The sequence below is a fragment of the Nyctereutes procyonoides genome, unplaced genomic scaffold, assembly GCF_905146905.1.
Source record: "Nyctereutes procyonoides isolate TBG_1078 unplaced genomic scaffold, NYPRO_anot_genome, whole genome shotgun sequence".
Classification (NCBI taxonomy): Eukaryota; Metazoa; Chordata; class Mammalia; order Carnivora; family Canidae; genus Nyctereutes; species Nyctereutes procyonoides.
The window spans coordinates 54,382,006-54,403,921 of record NW_026575131.1 but is presented as its reverse complement, the minus strand read 5'-3'; the positions used below and the strand labels follow the sequence as shown (position 1 = coordinate 54,403,921).

The 21,916-nt window shown below is 58.3% G+C and overlaps 1 protein-coding gene across 1 annotated transcript; it reads right to left on the bottom strand.

Annotated features, from left to right (window-relative positions):
* Positions 1-2: 2 nt before the first annotated feature.
* On the bottom strand, positions 3-21,358 carry LONP1 (lon peptidase 1, mitochondrial). The gene is made up of 18 exons (XM_055344865.1): positions 20,926-21,358; positions 17,645-17,733; positions 16,948-17,067; positions 14,993-15,224; positions 13,281-13,342; positions 12,593-12,722; positions 12,074-12,157; positions 9,954-10,174; positions 9,039-9,177; positions 8,167-8,345; positions 5,991-6,078; positions 5,457-5,579; positions 5,258-5,374; positions 2,786-2,926; positions 2,230-2,395; positions 1,412-1,629; positions 1,153-1,317; positions 3-365 (listed from the first exon to the last, which is right to left on the bottom strand). Exons 1-18 carry the CDS (start codon positions 21,355-21,357, stop codon positions 189-191), a joined length of 2,883 nt encoding a protein of 960 aa, XP_055200840.1. The 5' UTR covers position 21,358; the 3' UTR covers positions 3-188.
* Positions 21,359-21,916: the final 558 nt, after the last annotated feature.

The window sequence follows — 21,916 nt, the reverse complement described above, 5'->3', positions numbered from 1 at the left end:
AGTACTGGAAAGGGTTTTAATCATCATTAAATAGTTCATCTATGCCGGACTGCCGGACTCCGTGATTAAGCCACGTCCTGGCGCGCGGGCCTCTCCTGAGCCTCCTGGCGGCGCAGCTGCCCAGAGCTCCGGCCCCGGTGCCCTGTGGCCCCACCGGGCCGCCCGTGCCAGCGGAGCCCGGGCTGCCGTCACCGCTCCACGGCCAGGGCCTCCGCGGGCTCCTCGGGGAAGGCGATGCTGAAGATCTCGCGGTAGTGCTCCACGAAGTGGACCTCCAGGCCCTCGGTGATGAAGGCCGCCAGGTCGTAGAAGTCCTTCTTGTTCTCGGCTGGCAGCACGATGCACGTCACTCCCGCACGCTTTGCCTGGGAGGGAGGTGCGGCAGGTCGGCCTGGCGGGAAGGGCTCCAGCCTGGCTCCCCCCGCTTGGGGACTCCCAGCGGCAGCAGCTGGACCCCACGCCTGGCCTCTGGTCCTGGAGCCTGCTCTCCCAGGGCCCCGGGGGGCTTTGTGCACGTCCTGCCGGCACCTGTGAGCTCCTGAGCTCCCCTAACCGAGAAGCTGGCCTAGGAAGGGCCGAGTCTCCGGACCAAGGCCAGCGCATTCCCACTGCGCCCCCACTGCTGCTGTGGAGGTAGAGCTGACGCCTGTGAGGGGCTGTGCAGCTGCCTCTGACTCCCCCCCCCCCCCCCCCGCCCCCGGGAGGAAAGCAAGGCTCAGGGTGGAGGGCCTGTGCATGTCCCAGCCACAGACCCTGCCTTGTCCAAGGGGCGGGGGACACGGGATGGCCAGGTTTCAGAAGGCAGGGGATGCAGGGCTCAGCAAAGGAGGAGGAAGTCCAACAGAGGGTCAACTGGTCAGGGTAGACCTCGTTGCAGCTCCATATGCCCACCTGTCCTGCTCTCTGCACCCCTCATTCTCAGTGCCTGGTTGAGGGGGAAGCAGGAGCCCTGAGAGGAGCTGAGAACCACTATAGGGCAGGGTCAGCTAGGACACTCCACTCCACCTGGGGCTATGGCCACCCCCTGCCACTTGAGGCCAACAGCATGGGTGCAAGGTCACAGGACAGTGTCACAGTGTGGGGTCTCTGGTCCAGATTCTCTAAGGGGCTGGGGTTCCCAAGCCCACCCCAGGGGGAAGGGGTGACACTCACTGCGATGGTCTTCTCCTTGATGCCACCCACCGGCAGGATCTTGCCGGTGAGGGAGACCTCGCCCGTCATGGCCAGGTTGGGCCGTACTGGCCGGTCCATGGCCAGGGAGAGCAGGGCCGTGACAATGGTGCAGCCGGCACTTGGGCCATCCTTGGGGGTGGCGCCCTGGTGGGGAGATGCAGGTGGGGGGTGGGCAGGATGCACAGGGGCTGGGCCCAGGCCAGGGGGCTGGGGGCAGAGGTGGGAGGTGAGGCCTCACCTCAGGGACGTGCAGGTGGATGTGGGAAGTCACCAGGTAGTCGTTGGTGGGGTCGTGCTGCATCAGGAAGGCCCTGGCGAAGGTGTAGGCGATACGAGCACTCTCCTTCATCACGTCCCCCAGCTGGCCTGTCACCTCCAGGCTTCCATCCTTGTCCCCCTTGCTATCCTTGTCTCTTGGCCTCCGAGGGGAGGTCTCAACAAACAGCGTGGAGCCCCCTAGGAGACCAGCAGGCAGAGACTGTGAACACTGGGACCCCTCCGATTCCAGGGACGGCTGCCCCTCCCCTAGCTCTCCCTGGCCTACTGCCCGCTCATCCTCCACGTCCCAGCCCCTGCACTGGCCCCGCAGTCAGACTGCTGCTGGCCTCTGCTTCGGCCCGCCCCCGTGTACACGGACACTGCGAGTGCGCAGCCTGCCAGCTCCAAACCCCGATTCCTTGAAATCCAGTCCAAGTAAGCAGACCCTTCACCCTTCAGAGCCTGCGTGCTTCCCGTAGCCCCCCCAACAGCACCACCCTGCCGCCACCCTGGAGCTGAGACCAGCCTCCCTGCTGAGCTGAGTGAGGTCACCTGGACAAGGAAGCCCCCTGCTGGGTGTCATTTCCCCCCACAAGGCAAAAGGGATTTCCCTCAATGCAAATAACCCTTCTTGATTAGCCCCTGGTGTCTCGACTCACTTCACTGAGTGGGGGGGGGCGGTGCAGGACTCGGGATCTGCAGTTGTCAGCCCTCCTGCGTCTCCCAGGGAGGACGTGCGGCACCATCCCCCCCCCACCCCGCCCAGCCCCAGGCCACCTCCTGGCCCAGGCTGCTCACCCATGGCAGTCCAGGCCAGTCCCATGACCACACCAGGGGGCGTCACGTCGTACATGCGCTCCACAGTGAACACGGGCTTCCCCACAAAGTCCTGCAGATTCTCTGGCGTCACCTCTACGAAGTCCGCCTCCCCACTGACAATCTTGTAGGCGGACTTCCGTAACACCTGGAGCAGGCAAGGCAGCCGAGTGGGCATGGGCCCTCACCCCAGTTAATTCTTAACATTGTGGTAAAATACAAAACATGATCATTTCACCCCTTTGTAAGCTTACAGCTTCACGGCATGAAGCGCATTCACGCGGTCGTCCAGCCATCTCTACCGTCCGGCTGTAGAACTTTCCACCTCCCCAAACTAAGACCCTGTCCCCAGGAAGCACCGGCTCCCTGCTCCACCCGGCTCCCACCACCTGTCTCTGTGGACAGGATGCCTCTAGGGATCCCCCAAGGTGGGATCTGCAGGATGTGTCCTGCCTGGCGTGGCATCCTGTCTTCAAGGCCCTCCTTCCGCCTGCACAGGCTGCAGACCCTGCCCTCCTGGTCTGTCTGCCCAGCTCACCTTCTCCACCTGCTTCTGCAGGTTGCGCACACCACTCTCCCGGCAGTACTGCTTGATGAGGAGGGTCAGCACGTCTGATGACAGCTTGGCCTTGCTCTCATCCAAGCCACACAGGGCACGGGCCTGAGGCACCAGGTACCGCTGGCAGGGAGGAGAATGCTGCCATTGGGACCCCAGGGCCTCTTCCATGGCCCCACTTACCACCACACCTTCCCAAGACCTCTGGCTGGCTAAGACCATGGAGGTGGGCCCAGCACCTGCCTGTAGGGAGCTTGACCCAGCCCCCGGGGTGGGGGTGAGCCAGGGGAAGGCTGCCCCAGGAGGTGACACCAAAGCTGAGACCCAAGGGTAAGGAACCAGCAAGGCAAGGAGGGAGGCAGGGGGTCTGGGCAGAGAGCACGGCAGGTGCCAGGATACCCCATAGTGAGTGCACACGTGCCCAGCCTGCCTCTTCCAGAAGCTCCCAGGCCTCTGCTCCTGCTGCATCATCTGCCCAGATTCCATTCCTGCCCTTCCTGAGACACCCCTCCTCCGGGAAGGTCTCCCCTGATCCCTGGGCTCAGCCCATTCCCACTGAGGATCCGAGTCAGGGTAAGCGGCTGCCACCCCAGGCAGACAGGAATGGGAAGGTCACTAGAGGCTCCAAAGTCACACCCACAGTCCAGCCCAACTCCTGCCACACGGCAGTCAAGGGACAGTCAAGGGACAGACAGCCCTGAGCACTAACTGGGGGCGGAGGGCACCTGAGACACGAGGGGCACGACCATGCACGCCAGTACGTGGGGCGGCTGACATGGCCTGGCCCTGAAGCCTCTGGGAGTCCGTGTTCTTCTTGTCATCATTTTAAAGGTTTAAAAGTCCCCTGTCCAGGTCCCCAAGCCCGCCCCTCCTTGGCCAGGTGGGGAGGTCCTAAAACCCCTGTAACTACATCCACCTAGAGCTCACCTGGCTCCCCACCCAACCCAGGGGACAAAAGCCACTGTCAAGCCCCAAGGGATGGGACCCAGCACCCGAGCTCAGGGAGAAAGTGCTCAACCCTTTACAGAACAGAAACACTGGGTTAGAAACACGTTCCCTTTCCTCTGGAAGGAATCTGCTCTGCTCTGCTTAGCATCCTTCAGGGTAGAAATCCAGCCCCCAGCCTAGGGAGATCACGGTCGTCTAGGAAACGCAGACACCTGAATCCCGGGTGAGCCTCAGCCTAGGACACGTGTTACGCGGTCACAGAACTCGGGCACCCACGGCTGGTGGGAAAATAGGGGCAGGTGTGCCTACACTGAACCCGGCCGACCAGCCCCAGGGCCCCCCACCCCAGGGCCACCACAGCAACAGGTGTGCTGTGGGATGGGGGTGGCGTGCTGATGGGGCAGGGGACGATCAGGGCTGAGCACACAGTCCCCAGCAGTGCACAGGTAGGCCTGAGCCCTGAAAGCCCAGGAGAGACTGTTCTGTCAGGTTTGGGGGCAGTCTGTCCCTTGTTCCTCTTCTGGGCCCCGGGAGAATGGGGTAGCAGAAATCTGTACTGGGTGGGACTTTGACCCCAGGTCCTGACACCAGAGCCCCGAGACCCTGGAGTTCCCTGAGAGGCAGGGTGAGCGGGGCGGCTGCTGGTACCTACGGCCCCTCCCCACCACACCTGAGCCCGCGCAGTGAGGCAGCTCCTGGAGCAGGGCTTCGATGGCAAAGGGACGGAACCTTCAGCCTCACCCCTGACCCCCAGGGAGAGAGGAGGGCTGGATGGGGAGCCAGTCACCAGTGCCTAGAATTTACTCAACAATGCACATAGAATGAAGCCTCTATAAACATCATAGGCCGTGGAGTTGGGAAAAAGCGGAGGTGCTGGGAGGTGCTGGGAGGTGCTGGGTGGCACACCCAGGGAGCGCACAGAAGCCCCTGCCCCCTTGCTGGGCTTGATACAGCTTTTTCAGCTGTTCCCCAGTTGTAGCCTTCATGATAAACTAGTAACTACATGACCTAAGTTCCAGGAGCTGTTACAGTAAGCCATCAAACCCCAAGAGGAGGTTGTGGGAAAGCCCCACCCACAGCCAGCAGGGCAGAGAAAAGGAAGCCCCGGGATGCGCAACTGGCATCTGAGGCAGGGGCAGCCGGGTGGTCCTGAGCTGTCCGCCTGCGGGGTCTGACGCCAACTCCAGGCAGGACCGGACTCTGAGCTCCTGGACACCCAGGCAGAGAGGTGGGCGGGGTGGGACACCCGCGCTGGTGTCAGAGCTGTGCTGGTACATGGTTCACAGCAGGCCTCACCTCTGCTCTTGATGATGCTCAGGCTACAGAAGTGGGCAGAGCCTGGGCATCCCCTCTCCGAGCAGGGCCACTATGGACTGTCCCCCCCCCCCCCCAAACTCTGGCTCTGCTTAGGAGCCTGGCACTTGGGGGTGCTCAAACATGCCTCCGGCCCCCACTGCTGGGGGTACCCTCTTCTGTCTAGAGCTGGGGTGAGGGTCCTGCCCTCACCTCTGCGATGGCGAGCTTCTCCTGGGCCACATAGCCAGACACGTTGATCATCTCCATCCGGTCCCTCAGTGGCTCTGGGATGGTCTCGGTGACATTGGCCGTGCAGATGAACAGCACCTGGGGAAGGCGGCAGGGAGGTATGGAGGCCTGGCCACCCTGCCCCTCCCCACTGGGCCCAGCTCCCCAGCAGGACACACACCTTGGACAAGTCCACAGGCACGTCCAGGTAATGATCCAGAAAGTTGGCGTTCTGCTCGGGGTCCAGCAGCTCGAGCAGTGCTGATGAGGGGTCCCCCTGGTAGCCTCGGCCTATCTTGTCCACCTGAAGGGGCAGCAGAAGGCAGGTAGTTTGGGTACCTTGCCCGCTCCTCGCGTCTGCCTGCCAGACACTCCTGGTGGGAGGTGGCTGGGTGGGACCAGACTTCACCAGCACCAGGGTGGTGGTGTGCGGGGATGGGAAGGGGGACCAGGCAAGCCCTGAGTGAGGGGCGCAAGGGTACACAGGGGATCTGCTGAGGCAGGAGAGATGCTGCAGTGAGGCCACCCAGTGACTGGGGACAACCAAAATGGCAGGGAACACAGGTCTGATCTTGGATACATAATCTGCCAAAGCTCTGACCTAGGAAGGCCCAAGGGACCGTGTCTGACCTTAGGGAAAGGTGCTAGGGACAGAGCTGTGCTGTCTTGTCAGCTCCGAGGCCGGCCCCACGCCCAGCCCTCCGTCCATGCGCACCTCATCTATCAGGATCAAGGGGTTCTCCGTCTTGGTCTTCTTCAGGCACTGGATGATCTTTCCTGGCATAGCACCCACATATGTCCGCCTGGGGGGGGGCAGAGCACAGCAGGAGCGGTGGCTCCTCACCTGTCTGCGGCTGGCCATGCCAGCACCCCAGCACCTACAGGCCCAGCTCGCAGGCAGCACCAGGACCCCAGGGAACCCACGCACACCCTCCAGGGCTGCCGAGGGGTGGCAACGGCGAGACGCACATAGAGCGGCCCTGGTGCAGGCGGCACAGATGCTGGTAGCTGCCGACTGTGCAAGTCTGCGGGGCACCATCACCCCGGCGGCCTGTGCTCTCCGGCAGTGGGAATGTGGGCATTGTTCCCCCGTTCAGACTCGAGGCAGGGGAGCAGAGGCAGAACCAGGTCTCACTCAGACCTGTCCCCCGAGCCAGCACCTCCTATCCAGACGGTGAAACCCAGCCCGCACTGCCCAACCTAACAGAACAAGGAAGCTCAGGAGCAGCCCGGGGCTGGCAGCAGAAATGCTCCCCCCACCCAGGTCCTCCTAGGCACGGTGTGGCCTACCAGGCCTCGGGGCCACTGGGCCCAGGGCCTGGACCCAGCTGGCACTTGCTGGAGTGTTTCTTGATGACCCTGCTCTACTGTCCCAGCTCAGCTGCGGGTGTCTGGCACTCACAGAGCATAAAGCAGACACCAGTGCTGTGCCCCTGAGCTAAGGCCCAGCGGGCCAGGCAGACAGATGGTATGCCAAATGGGGGAGAAAATTATAAGATAAACTTTATATGCTATAAAAATAAGGACAGGGGATTTAAAATGCCATTTCTGGGGCATTAAGTGGGGGGACAGGGAATGTCTTGGGGAGAGACCTTGAGCAAAACAAGTGAAGAGGCAACCGTGTGGGTATTCAAAGGAAGAGGGTTTTCTGAGTCAGGGGAACAGCCTATGCAAAGGTCCTGGGGCAAGGGCAGGGGGCAGGACCAGGCCTGGTGTGCTGGAAGTCCATATGGCTGGAGCAGAGGAAGTAACAAGGAGAGAAGAGGGGAAGGAGTGAAAAGGGTGGAGTATGCAGGCCTTGCAGGCCTCAGTGTGGATCTGGGCTTTTACCCCAAGGAAGGAGGGAGCCCTGAGGGCTGTGGGCAGAGGAGGGTTTCACTGTTACCAACAGGGTAAGAGCAGGAAGTTCCCTGTTCTTATCCTTGTCGGGGAGCCCAGTGCAACATCAGCACAGAACACCCGTCCCTGCCCTCCTGGGCCCCTCTCCCTTGATGACAGCCTCCAAAGTCACGGACGTGTACCTGTTAACAAACTCACCCAATGCCTCTTCTTGGCCTGGATGAGTGGGTTTTGGCCACACTCTCGGGCATTCTCTGAGCCAGGGGCCCGGAGGTCGCTAGGACCTGCCTCTGCTTTCCCCACCTTCATCCTCCAGCCGGGAGCCAAGAACCCACACGCCTGTCCTGCCCCGCTGCCCTCTGAGCAGGCCCCACTCCAGCCTGGAGGCTCCTCACCCGACACCATGGAAGCCTCATCCACCTCTGGCCCATGGCCCTGGCACATTCCAGGTGCCGCCTCTGATCTGGAGCTCACAAGACATCTGCGTGCCTGTTACACTTGTGTCTCACCAAAGCTACCCAAAGCAGCACCCCAAGCAAGGGCTGTGTGGCAAGAAGCCCCAAGAGAGCCCATTATGAATGCCCCAACGTCAGGGTGCCATACGCACAGCCAGGCAGTTTTCAGACCCTGGACACAGGGCAGCAGCCTCTGCTTGGGCCTGGCGAGAGCGTGAAGAACCAGGAGAGCTGCTGAGGGCTTCAACGGCGCACCACCCCGTTCTCAGTGGGGAGACCGCCTTGGCCCGGAACCCTGGCCACAGCGCCGGGGGAGCTGAGCTGGGGAGATGGGAACTGAAGTAGCAGAGACCATCCGCCAATGGCCTGGCGAAATGTTCCTGCTGGTTGAGAGGCCAAGGTTTTGAGCCAACGTTTGAGTGCTAGATGCAGTCGGGCCTGGAGTCCGTGGACACCGGGGCTTGTCAGTCACGAACCCCAGAGTGAGCACAGATCACCACACACCGAGGACACCCCTCTAACGAGCAAAGAACGGAGCCGGAATGAAGCCCGACAGGAGGTGGGTTCGAACCATGGGGCGAGACAGGCCAAGCCTACCTGTGCCCTTTGATCTCAGCCACATCAGTCATGCCCCCGACGCTGAAGCGGAAGTACTCTCGGTTCAGGGCACGGGCAATGGAGCGGGCAATGCTGGTCTTGCCCACACCAGGGGGACCGTAGAAGCAGAGGATCTTGCCCTGGGTGGAGCCTCGGAGCTGGCTGACAGCGATGAACTCCTGCGGACCGAGGTGGGTTCCCATGAGACACGCGCCACCCTTTCTGTGGGGCCAGGGCCCGGCCTGATGCAAGGCTCGCCACTGGCACGCTGCCTTTCAGGTTTCTGGGGGCGTGGAAGGGACAAGGTATATCCCAGACCCCAGACCGCTGACTAGAAGGGTCACTGGCACCAAGAAGGGCAGTGGCCAACTGTGGGTGACCATGACCCCAAGCTGTAGTAACCCCTTCCTCCCACGTTCTGGGCCGTATCGATAATCCTTGGAAACCTGAGGCCCCCGGAGAAGGCAGGTTGGCCCAGGCTGCCCTTGCCACCACCCGAGCTGCTCCAATACCAGTCCCCCCACCGGGAACCCTTCCCCTCTCCTTCCTCAGCCTCTGCTGATCCCCACAGCCCTGTCTCAGCCAAGGCCCTCCCACACCCTAGACCAGAAATTCCCCAAGGGGCTCCTCTAGGAACCCCCCCTTACCCCAGTATGGGGGAAGCCTGGGTGCCAGGCTCTGGGGCACCCACCACCTGTGCCCAAATCCAGATGACAAACCTTGCCTCTCTCTGCCCACCCTGGGAGCATGGAACAAGTGACCAGGGGAGGCTTAGAGCAGCCTGTGCCCAAGGACCTACAGGAAGGGTGCAGGGAGCCTCAATGGGATGGGGGGGGGGGATAGGACCCAGGGGAGGGGTGCAAGGGCCGCACCAGGATGCGCTTCTTGACATCCTCCATCCCATAGTGGTCCTCCTCCAGCACCGCCTGGGCCCGGGCCAGGTCCAGGTTCTCATTGCTGTACTTGCCCCACGGGATGGACGTCAGCCAGTCCAGGTAGTTACGCGTGACGCTGCCACAGGACAGACAGGAGCCAGTGAGTGGGGCCCAGCCAGCTGCCCAGTGCTGCTGTTACAAACTCACGTTGCCGACACCCACTGAGCCTGAAGCACGAAACCACATCGCAGCTGGAGCTGGGAACTGCCTCGATCAGCCATCTGGGTAAAAGCCACACTGTGGGAACTGGCACAGCTCCCAGCACAGGTGTTCAAGCCTATTTCCAGGATCAGATGTGGCGAACACAGGAGCTGCTCAAATCCTATACCACAGGCGCGGCAGGGGTGCAGACCGGAGACGACCTCCCCAGGGCACATGCGAAACCAGCCTGGCTGGTGACAGGTCAGCGCTGCCCCAAGCGACCCCAGAGAGGGAGCCGCACACTCGCTGGGCAAGTATGGGCCCCCAGGAAGACGTGTTGACTTCCAGGCTCTCAAAGCCACGCAAAGAAGGCAGGGCAGGAGTCCCGGCTGGAAGCACTGCTTAAAGCCAGACATCCCTGGGTTCAAATCCCTGTCCCAGCTTGGAGACCCTGGTCCCTGACTTGACTTCTCTGAACCATCCACACCAAGGCAATGGGTGACACACACTCTCCCTGGGAAATGGGTGACAAAGAAAAGTGTGTTCTGCACAGGGGCGCCCAGAGAGGACCGTCCCAGGCCAGGTGCTTCTCAGGGCCCTAGCGTGACCAGAGTGGTCAGGGGACCCAGCCTCCCAGACCCCGCCAGGCTTGGCTGAGGCCAGGCACAAGAGGGAGGGGGGCCACCGGGGCACAGCCTCCAGGGCGCTTACTTGAACTCTGACGAGTGGTTGTCCAGCAGCCCCAGCTTGCTCAGCTCCTCATCCACCACGTCCATGACATGCTTGGGGACCACAAGCTCCTTGAGCCGCTCACGGAACTTCTCCTCAATGGCGTCCTTGTCGTCCTTCTCTAGGCCCAACTCCTTCTTGATGATCTTCAGCTGCTCCTGCAGGAGGTACTTGCGGTGCGTCTGCTTGATCTTCTCCTCCACCTGTAGGGCCATGAGGCCATGGTCACACAGGGTCACAGGGGGTCACATAGGGAGTGGCCTCCTGCGGACATAGGAGGAGGAGAGACCGTGTGGCCACCTCCAGCTCCCTCCCCTCTGACCCTGGCTCCCCGAGCAGTGGGGCCTGGAAACAAACCATGCAGAGTTCCAGGTGAGGAGGGGATTCGCTCCTGGTCCTGACCTCAGCCAGGTGAAGCTCGCCTGACGCCAGTGTGCCTCCCATGGGCACGGAACTCCCCTGGACCGACAAGGCCGCCAGCAAGGGCTCAGAGGCCAGCCAAGACCACTGCCGCCTACACCCCCCACTCCTGCGTCCCGTCCGGGGTGCATTAAGAAAGAAGTACCTTGTGCTGGGGCACCTGCAGGGCTCAGTCACTGCAGCATGCGACTCCTGATCTTGGCGTTATGAGTCGGAGCCCCACATTGTAAGTAGACATAACATAAGTACTAAAAGTGAGGAGCAGTGTGCCTGGCTGGCTCAATCAGTTAAGTATCTGTCTTCAGCTCAGGTCATGATCTCAGGATCCTGGGATCAAGCCCCACGTTGGGCTCCCCATTCAGCAGGGAGTCTGCTTGTCCCTTTCCCTTTGTCTTCCCCACCTAGTGTTATTTCTTAAGTTAAAAAAAAAGAGTTGCCTTGAACTAATAACTAAGCATTAAATAGTTTCCAGTTAAAAATGTAATGTGAAATTTCTTTTTAAAATAAAGCTAAATGGGGGATCCCTGGGTGGCCCAGCGATTTAGCGCCTGCCTTTGGCCCAGGGCGCGATCCTGGAGTCCAAGGATCGAGTCCCGCGTCGAGCTCCAGGCATGGAGCCTGCTTCTCTCTCTGCCTGTGTCTCTGCCTGTGTCTCTACCTCTCTCTCTCCCTCTCTCTTTCTCTGTGTGTCTATCATAAATAAATAAAAATAAATCCTTTTAAAAAATTAATTAGGGGGATCCCTGGGTGGCGCAGTGGTTTGGCGCCTGCCTTTGGCCTGGGGCACGATCCTGGAGACCCGGGATCGAATCCCACGTCGGGCTCCCGGTGCATGGAGCCTGCTTCTCCCTCTGCCTGTGTCTCTGCCTCTCTCTCTCTCTCTCTGTGTGTGTGACTATCGTAAATAAATAAAAAAAATTTAAAAAAAAAAAAAATTAATTAGGGATCCCTGGGTGGCGCAGCGGTTTGGCGCCTGCCTTTGGCCCGGGGTGAGATCCTGGAGACCCGGGATCGAGTCCCACATCGGGCTCCCAGTGCATGGAGCCTGCTTCTCCCTCTGCCTAGGTCTCTGCCTCTCTCTCTCTATGTGTGTGACTATCATAAATAAATAAATAAAAATTTTTTGAATTAATTAATTAATTACATAAAAATAAAATAAAGCTAAATGGACACCTGCGTGGCTCAGTGGTTGAGCATCTGCCTTTGGCTCAGGGATTGATCCCGGGATCCAGGATCGAGTCTCACATTGGGCTCCCTGCATGGAGCCTGCTTCTCCCTCGGCCTATGTCTCTGCCTCTCTCTGTGTCTCTCACAAATAAATAAATAAATAAAATCTTAAAATAAAATAAAGCTAAATGGAAAAACTGAGTCAAATTTGAAAAACATGACTGGTAATCAACTGACAATCCAGGTAGCCCATGGCTTTGCCCACAATCAGGAAGGCAGGCCACAAAGAAGTCTTTTCAACTCTATAGGGCTGGTTCGCAATTTGCAGCATTTCCCCAGGATGCCGAAGGTAGAGCAAGCTCTGCCCCAATGGAGGCCATCCCCAGACCACGGGCTCTGGGCTCAGCGCTGGGACCAGCTGTAAGTGTTGTGGTGCAGAGCTTCCCAGCCCCAAATGAAGAGTGACGCCTGCATACCACCCTCCCTACAGAGGCGTATCCTCAGCCCAGGCTCACCTCACGCCCCAGGCGCTGCTGCAGCTTGCTCAGCTCAAACTCCTTCTTGAGGAGGGAGAGGGCCTTATACAGCCGCTTGGGAATCTGCCAAGAAAGGGAAGATGCGGTCAGTCAGAAGTAGGCATCTCTCGGTGTCGGGGAGCACAAACAGGGCAGATCGACCTGGCCATGCGTCACCACTGGAGGCACGCCACCGCCTCTGACCAGCAAGCCCAGTTCTACAAACACCTCCCACAGACAGATAAACTCCTGGACGTCTGCAAGCCATGGTCGAGGACATTCTGAGTGGTGTGGTTTATAACAGCAAAAGGCTGCTCGCAAGCCAAATACATCACCCATTAACCAAAAGTCACCTCCTGGAGGAATGCCATGCAGCCTCGACAGAGAACAGGGAGCTATGCGCGGCCTGTCAGGCCGGGGCTAATGTGAAATGAAATCACAAAAAGGAGTGGCGGACAAGCAGCCAGGCTGGGAGGCTGCCCGCCACGCAGATCAGCACCGGGGCTGGGGCACACTCACATTGGTTTCCTCCAGGACGTCCTGCAGCTCGTGGGACTCGGCTCCAGTCAGGGCAGCGCCCATGTCACTCAAGTAGATGGGGTTGTCCACCACCCTCTGGCCCGCCTGCATCATTTGCAGCACAGACTCCCTGGAAGGGACAGAGCGATGCTGCCAGAGGCGCAGGGGTGCTGCAGCAGCAGGGGCTGGGCACCGGCAGGAGCACTGGCTTATGTCTTGCCCCAGCAGTGAGGGTCCAGGCCCTGGGATGCCCACAGAGAGCCAGGTGCAGGGCCAGTGGGGACACCCGTCCTAGAGCCACAAAACTAACGACCTCAGGGCCACACACAAACCCCCTCCAGCGCCCCCCTCTGTGAGATTCTCTCCTTCCACCCCAGCTGATGACAAAAAGGCTTCTGGCCAAACCCAAGCCCATGTTAGTATGAACTGGGCAAAGAACCTGCACTGGGCAAGCTATGTCCCTCCAACCTCCCACCACAGGGCCCCTCTGCCACAACAGAAACAGGGTCTACTCATAGGGCTGGGCCCTGGACCCTGGATATCTGCCCCTGGCAAGGTTTTCCATCAGGATGACGCTATGAGAAAGCCTCCCACCAACCCAGTTGCAGAAAGAGGCAGACAGGCCCCAGCCTGGCCTCACAGAGGGTGGACCACACACCGGGACTGGGGCGTGGCGTCAGGGACCAACCTGTAGAGCGGGTTCAAGGCAATGATGTCACGGATGGTCTTCACGATCTCAGCGGTCAGGGCCTGGCAAACAAGGAGGATGCCGTCAGTCCCTGGGGCCCGAGGAGCCCCTCTGGCCTGGTGTCAGACGCCCAGGAGCACAGGCCAAATCCCCCAGTCATGGGGACTCAGGATCAAGACAGTAAAAACGAAAACCAACACCTACCTCCCTGTACCACTCTGAAACTTGACCTCAGAATGAGCCATTTCCAGGACAAAGGGGGTAACGGGGCTCCTTTATTTCAAGCATGTGTCTCACAACCAACACTGTCTCAACCTCAGCACACCCTGGTTTGAATTCTCCTCTGGGTATATGCCTACGAGTCAGCAGGGCTTTCAGCCTGTCCCCTTCCAGAACCTCAGGCCCAGGCTCCCAGGAGTGGAGGACCCCCTCTGCTGTGGCTACCATGGGTATCATGGCCACAGCAAGGACAGTAATGCTGGTGGGACCACGGACAGTTTATGGCATAACCACCGGAACCTCATGATTTCTAGAAGGCAGCTCCCCGCATACCATACCCCAGTGAGGGCACAGGTGGGCAGAGAAAGCAACTGCCATGCATTCCTTCACCGCAAGCACCCAGCCTCTGGTTAGCGGGTTCGTCCCTGAAATGACAGGGCTGATCTTCCAGAAGGAATCTGTAGAGATCCCATGGTGCTTGCACAGACCAGTCCGAGCATACAGCCTCCTCAAGTCTCCCTATTCTTTTCCCTGCACCATTTATGGTCTTTCTCCCACTACGTGATCCTCACAGGAAACTCTAAAGCTCTGCTGCCCCATCCAGCAGCCATTGGCAGCTATGCACAAGTAAATTAGAACCGTGACAAAATCAAATATTTTGTTCCTCAGTTGTAGCAGCCAGAGATCGAGTGCTTGATAACCGGCGAGGCTAATGGTGCAGAACCAGAGAACATTTCCACCAGCGCAGCAGTCCTCCTGGACAGCGTAGTCCCATGGGTGTGGCTGCTGGCCTGGGCCCGTGGCAAATGCAGCCAAGCCCCTCCCAGCGCCCGGGGCAGATGTTATAACAGACTGCAGGACTCCTGCCCACCAAGCTCAGAAGCCCCAGAACTCCGTTCAGCACAGCGCCACAGGACTGGATCGAGCTGCAGGCCACTCGCTGGCCTCAGGAAGGCCTACAATACCAGTCGGCGCTCAAGCAAGCTTTCCATCACCTATGCCTGACTTCACCCCTACCCACTGGAAGCAGGGCCCCTGCTTCTAACTTACACTAGGAGAATGGGCAAAGGGCATCTCCCACCACCTTGACAGATGGCTCGCAAGCTGTGAAGGCGGCAGGCAAGCCTGCATCTGGGGTCCAGGCGGCCAGAAGGCTGCTGCTTTGTGGCCTCGATGCCACTGGTAATGGTGAGCACGCCCTGCTCCCATCCTCCCTGGGCTGGAGGGGAAGGAGCCAGCAAGGAAAGAAGGCAGGGGCTCCTGTGCAGTGGCCACAGGCTGGGGCTGGACCCAGGTTCAAACCCTGCCTCCTTCACGGGAGCTAAGGGGCCCAGCACGTTTCCTTGGCCTTCTGGATGCCCGTTTCTTCCTAGGACTTTTGGGGTGAAAGCACATTTTGCATTCCACGAGAACCTGACAGCCATAACAGGCTAGAGCTTCTGTGAACCCGTACCCGTACCCAGGGAGCTCCCTGGGCAGCTGCAGAGACTTACTTTCACTTCTTCCGTGACCTGGAAGTCCTCGTGGACAACATTCTCAACTTCCACCATGAGCACCTCACCGGGGGACCCCGAAGCAGGCTCCACCACCACTTCCATCGGGTGCCCGGCACCCAGGTCCTCCTCCACCTCCTTCTTGCCCCGCTTCGTCTTCCTGCGGGGCTTCTGCTTGTTTTCGGCTTCGGCCTCCTCCAGCTCCACCTCCAGCTGTCTGCTGATGTGAATCCTGAAGGCAGAAACACAGAGGTGAAGCTGCCAGGGCTTCTGGTGCTGATGACAAAGGGTCTCGCTGGGCACCGGGGCCACAGGTCTGGGAACTGGAGACCGAGCTGCTGCTCAGGACCCCATGACTAGCACATTCTCCCCCAACACTGTTGGCCTCCAGCTGACCCAGCCATTCCATGTTCCAAGCCAACACCCCACTGTCCCCCAGAAACATCTGAAGTGTGATGGGTAAGTCAGTGGTAACCAGCTCTGGGGCCCATCACAAGCTGTGGGCTCAACCAAACACAGCCTGACTTGAGGACTCCATCTATCCCTCCCTCAGCCTCGGCTCACCAGACTGTAGCTCCGTTGTGTTGTTCAGGCCTCAAATGAAGGGCACCTCCACAAAAAGGCCCTCTCTGACCACTCCTCTCAGACCTCTGATGTGAGGTCCTGCCCCCATCTATGCCTACTCGTCACTCTGTCCATCCTGGCTTCCCCCCAAAGCTCCCTCCACCGTCAGAATTCAGCTTGTGACCCGTTTTGAGGCTTATGTCCTCCCCTCCTGGGGGTGGGGTGCGGGCCCCTGGCCTGTTTCTCTGCCCTTACCCAAGACCCAGCAGACACAAGGGGCCAAGTGGTTGTACACATGCCATATCACCCGGCTCCCGCCCCACAGGGTAACGGCCTGCCACCCTCCCCAGAGGGACTAGGACCCAGTGCCTGGCCATGACAAGCAAGCTGCACAGAAAAAGTAGGCCTGGCATCTGAAAGCCAGGAGAACTCCTTCCATAAAGCACCTCGGAGGCTAGACCAACACTTGGTAGCCACTGATGTTTTCATTCTTTGGGCTGCACCTTCCAGTCCCTCCAGCCCATGAGGCACCCCCAGGAGGCAGAGCAGCAGCATCTTTCCTACAAACAGCCTCTAATGCAAATAGAGGAAGATGGGTGTGGGGGATTCATGGAGTGGGAAGGCCACTGGGGTTTCAGAGAACCAATGCCCGGCCTACCCCATTTCCCCTGTGTTCTGGGGGTGCTTCCTGATACCAGAATGGAGCTCCCGGAAGGGAAGGACAGAGAACTCTAGCTTCAGTGAGTACCAACGAGCGTGTCTGATGAGGGGCTATTCACATCTACTACGTTACGGCTCAGGACTCAGAAACGCTTCCCATGTGGATGTGACCGTGGCACTCTTGACAAGCATCCTGAGGACCAACATTTCTTGGAACACACATGAAAAGCTGGAGAGCTTCAACCCAGCTGTTCTTGCAAATTTTTCATAAGTGTGAAAGGATAAGTATTTCAACTGAGCTCACAGGCTGCATGGAGCCCTTTGGCGGAGTGAAGATAGAAACTACACAGACCAACAAGGAAATGTGTCCAGTTGAGTGAAAAACTCCGGTGCCAAGCAGGATATCCAGCACGGTCTGCTGGCAGACACAGATAAGGGCACTTGGAACAGCTGACATCTAGACACACCTAAACTTGGGATATAAGGCAACCCACTATATTTGTGATTGCTTTTGTGAATAGCGTGCTTAAGACGTACAACCGGTCACTGACCACCCATACTGCCACTCTAACAAGGACCCAGAGGTGGCCTGTCTCAGCCACCTCCAGCTTCGGGCTAGCCCCTGCAGTGACAAGGCAGTACAGCTGACCAAGAAGGATGGTCAGTACCAGAACCTGGGGACACTCAGGGGCTCTCCTCCTGCCCCATCCCACACACTCAGGGCCCCGCACCTTCTGTGTCCCATGACGATCATGCGCAGCTTGTCCCCAAGGTCTTGCATCTCGTGGATCTGGACAAACGTGCCCGTGTGGTAGACCTCATCCAGGCTCTCAACCACGTCAGACTCGTTGCTGAGGGACAGGGACACAAAGGCACATCATCACAGGCCCTGATTCTCAGTGGGATGTCTCAGGTGAAGAAGGAGGAGGAAGAGAAGAGAAACGACCCTGCCAACCTCCAATGAAAACCGAGGGCAACCTCCTTGCTCCCACAGGTGAGAAGCTCCTGGCTAAGTCAGCTATAAGGACCTGATTGGACAGAATGGATTTCATCCGCGCCTCCCACTACAGAGCCTGCTCAGAATGTACCTTCCTGCTCAGACTGATTCCTCCCTGTAGTCAAGGTGGGTGTACCTGAAGCTGTACTATCTGCCTACCAAGCTCTGCTCTGAAGTGGTCTCACAGGTGGGTTTAACATTGGAGGTTAATATCTGCCCCGCCTCCCGCCCCTGCCACAACCTAAAAACACACGAAACTGAGCCAAGTCTTCAGCCCAGACTAAAAAAGCATGCTCGGCTCTTGGCCTTGTGCTCAGCAGGTTTTGCTTGATTTCGGGTCGAAGGTCCAGGCTACTCTACGGGGCAGGACTTGTGGTGAGCTACACTCCAGGGCAACTTCAACGAAGGAGTGAAGGTAAAGTTACACTTACTTGTCATCTCTCTTCAGAAAGACGCCAGCATAGGGCTGGGCAAGACGGACTTTCCTTCTTAGCAGCTCAACCAACTTCTTATTTTTAACCTAGCATGACAAGGACCCCAAAGTGAAACACAAGGCAGGTTTTCTAGCTGACGTTTTGACAAGAGCTCTAACATTTTCTATTACAATGCTGGAGGATATGCTAACCTGATCCAGGACACTAATCAACACAGCCCAGGAAGCAAGCCCTCACTGGCCCCCCCCAACAGATGTAGAGAATGTAGTGGGGCAAGTTGACAGGGCTGCATTCCTTGGTGGTTCCCCCTTCCGAAAGAAAACTCAAAGTAGTAGACCAAAGGTCAGAACCAAGAAATCTTTCGTAACATCCAATTTCAAGAGCTGTTTCAGAGGTGAAATGTCCTATTTGAAAATCTAGGCTATTCTAATTTATCAATGTCAGAAGGACAACACAAATGTGCATAATTCAACAGTGGCCCATCTCACAGGCTGGAAACTTGCTCCAACTTGTGTTGAAAGTATTTCCCGATCACATCTATACCCTTTCCATCAAGGACTGAAAGCCCTGGGACGACAACTATTATCCTGATGTCATTTCAATGGCAGGGAGACAGCTAACATCTTCTAGGGAACCTGTGATGGGGGCAGGAGCACAGATGTACATAAGGCTCCACTGGTTTCCTTCCAGCAGGCATTCATTCCCACCCCAGGCCCTGATTACACTTCAGGGCCCTCAAACTTCAGCAAGCATTGGAATTAACCTGGAGGACTTGCTAACGTAGATGGCTGGGTTCCAGCCCTGGAATTTCCTGACAGAGGCGGTCTGGAGTGGGCCTGAGAATCTGCATTTCAAACGAGCTCCCAAGTGATGCTCCCAGGGTTCGGCACCACTTCTGAGAACCAGTGTTCTAACTCTTCCCTTAAGAGGGGCTCTTAACTTATGGTCCAGGTATTTCTGACCCCACAGACGTATCTTTCCCAGAGAAAAGGTCCAACACAGCCACCAGGAGTGCTATAAGACCACCAAAAATTAAGATCTATACTGAGGCCACTCAAGAGGAGAAACTACTGGGGCAGGTTAGCTGCAAGCAATGTCCGCCACAGGATCCAGTCAAGAGAGCTTTGCTAACAGGTTCAGAAACCTTTACCCGGTGTCATGGAAGTTTCCCTAATTCCTCTCTGAGAACAGCTGACTGCTGTTCCCGCCAAGTGCTGCCATCCCTGCACTTGTCCCCTCTCTTTGGCAGGATTCCTTGTCATCATTTACATGGTAACAACAGAAACAAAGTGCGTACCGTGTGCCAGTCTCACGCTTTCCACAGTGATTCATTTCACTCTCCCAACTCTGGGTAGGCAGACAGAATTTGCTGGAGCAATAATCTCTCTGGGCACGGGGGACAAGAGGCACCTGCCACTTTGCAGGGCTGAGGGGACTGTGCCTGAGCACTCCTGACCCCAGAGGCTGGCTGGGGTCAAAGACAGGAAAAAGGCTCCAGAGCAAGCTTCTGAAACATCAAGAGCCACCACATAGGAAACAGCAGCAGCTTCCGAATGAGGTAGGAGGCTATATCCCTGACACAGGGGAACTCACCTCTCTGACCAGCTCTAAGAACTGAAGTATGATTATGATGCCCATTTTGCTGACGAGAAAATGGAGGCCCAGAGAAATAGCTTTCTGAAGGTGAAGAAGCTGTGTATGGGTGGTGGAGCCAAGATAGGAACCTACAGGCTCTCGGGCCTCTAAGTAACCACTACTCCAAACCAAGGAAGGCCCTTGGAAGAGTAGCCCAGACACATACAATCAGCAGGGGGGCAAGGAGACGGAAGGGAATCCTTCAGGCCTCAGATTTGTTTAGCAGAGACTAGAGTATGAGTGAGAGGCTGCAGTGAATGCAGAGGCTGACTCACCATATGACCTTGCTCAGTTAACAGATAACCTTTCACCATGGCCTCTCATTTCCACATCATTAAAAAGAAAAAAAAAAAAAAGACATGCAGGGAAGAAAGCAAGCATTTGGGTCTTTCCTACTCTAAAAACTCAAGTTTGGGCAGCCTGGGTGGCTCAGCGGTTGAGCATCTGCCTTCAGCTCAGGGCCTGACCCTGGAGACCCGGGATCGAGTCCCACATCGGGCTCCCTGCGTGAAGCCTGCTTCTCCCTCTACCTGTGTCTCTGCCGCTCTCTCTCATTAATAAATAAAGTCTCAAAAAGAAAAAAGCAACACCTCAAGTTCCTTGCACTCATGTTGCTCATGTTGCTTTCTATTACATCACCCGGGTCCATCTCCCCACCCCTTGGCTCTTAGTCTGAAACGATCTTGCTTCCTGTCTCTTCCACCAACATACAAGTTTCTTAGGCACAGGGAGTGCATGTGACTTATTTGCTGTGAAATCAATCCCCAGTGCCTGCTACATATGTGGCAGGAGGTCAAGAACACTCTGAATGAAGAGACCACGGTTGCAGCCCTCTGAGAACATCCTTTCCCCCCTAAGTCTGCTGTACTCTAGTTTCTGACTCTATTATCCCTATAGTAGTCACGGCCTTCCAACGCATAACTGACTTACTAATCTTGCTCACGGCTTCTCGTAACCTGCTAGGATGTAAGCTCCAAAGGCAGAAATTTTTATCAGTCTTGTTCGCTATTGCTGTGTCCCTAAGAACTGTACCTGGCACCTGGTAAGCAGTCAAGAAATGTTTAGGGAAGGAATGCATCCTGATTCCAAACGGGCTCGCCATCAGACTGCAGACCGCCCCGGGTGACAGTGTTATGAAACATCTACCAAAACCCACATAAAAAGTAACTGGGGGCAGCCCCGGTGGCTCAGTGGTTTAGAGCCTGCCTTCGGCCCAGGGCGCGATCCTGGAGACCCGGGATCGAGTCCCACGTCGGACTCCCAGTGCATGGAGCCTGCTTCTCCCTCTGCCTGTGTCTCTGCCTCTCTGTGTCTCCTATGAATGAATAAATAAAATCTTAAAAAAAAAAAAAAAAGTAACTGGGCCTCAAGACCGTTATGGTCCTTCCCAGCATCGGAGAGGTCTATGACCAGGACTCTAACTGGGCAGTCCGAAGCTCACTGGGTTCAACAGGGATCTGAAAGGGGGAGGGATCCGGCTCCAGTTCACCAAATTAGTGAGAAGACAGGAACTCGAAATCCAACTTTTAAGAAGCTTCATGCCTGGAAAACGTCGTGACACGAGAGCGCTCAAGGATCCCTCGGTCCAACCCGCTGCCTGCAGAGCCGGGGAAATTGGCGGCCACGGCGGGGGCGCGCATTACCTCGATGATCTTGATGAAGCGCGGAAACACCGGGTTGCGGGTGACGGCGATGAGCGGCAGGTGCGGGAATACGTCCGGAATAGTCATAGGCGTCAGCGCCGTTATGATGGGGCCCTCCCCGCCCCCCGCGCTGCCCCCCGCGCCCGCGGACCCATCCTCCGCGCCGCCCTCGGAGGCATCCTCGCCGCTGGAGAACGCACCACTGCCGCCGCGGCTGTTCGCCTCCCAAAGTCCCCGCCACTGGCCCGCGGCAACCGGGCCTCGGCCCCACAGCGCCCAGGGAGGGGAGGCGTCGCAGGCCCGCCGGCCGCGGGGCAACCACGTTTCGGCGGCAGTCGGAACCCGCCCCCAGGCAGCGGCCAGCAGCGGGCGCCGCAGCGCCCAACATCGCGCAGCTCCCCACAGCCGCACGTAGCCTGTACCCGCCGCCATGGCCCGGCCATCCTGGCGACGCACAGGACTTGCGTCACTTCCCCTCGCCGGGCTGGTGCGCACGTGAGGCCCCGCGCGTACCCAGGGGCCCGCGGGGGGCGTGACCCGGAACGGAACGCGGCGGGGGTGGGGCTTACAGGAGCGTGGGGGCGGGGTTGCGCTTCCGGCGCGCCGGAAGCGCCTCTGGCTCACGTGGAGGAAAGCGAGCCGCGGGCGCTGCGAGCGCAGTTGCGAGGACGCATAAGCAGCCCGGTGCTTACACTTGGGCTTAGGCGCGCGGGCGACGTGCGCTCACGCTCTGGGGCGCGTCCCGGTTGGTTGAGCAGCGTTTCCCGGGAGACGCTGTGCACATGCCCAACCTAGCCCGTCCACGGGTGGCCGTGTGCGCCAGTCGGAGGCCCGCTGGAGGGTTCGTGAGACGATGAACGCAACGCATGCTCCGACTGGAGAGAGCGCGAGCGTCACCGCGCGCACAGCCAGGCGCTCGAGGAGGGGGTCCCCAGGAGACGAGGTGCGCACGCGCAGACGCCAGGCCTCCCGCGGCCGGGCCACGTGCTCA

Coding starts and splice junctions, on each gene's coding strand:
- LONP1 (XM_055344865.1), bottom strand. CDS start 21,357: ATGGCGGCGGGTACAGGCTACGTGCGGCTGTGGGGAGCTGCGCGATGT. Junction 5,580..5,990: donor CCTTGATCCTGATAGATGAG/GTGCGCATGGAC, acceptor CTGCCCCTTCAG/GTGGACAAGATAGGCCGAGG. Junction 366..1,152: donor TCAAGGAGAAGACCATCGCA/GTGAGTGTCACC, acceptor CCTCCCTCCCAG/GCAAAGCGTGCGGGAGTGAC.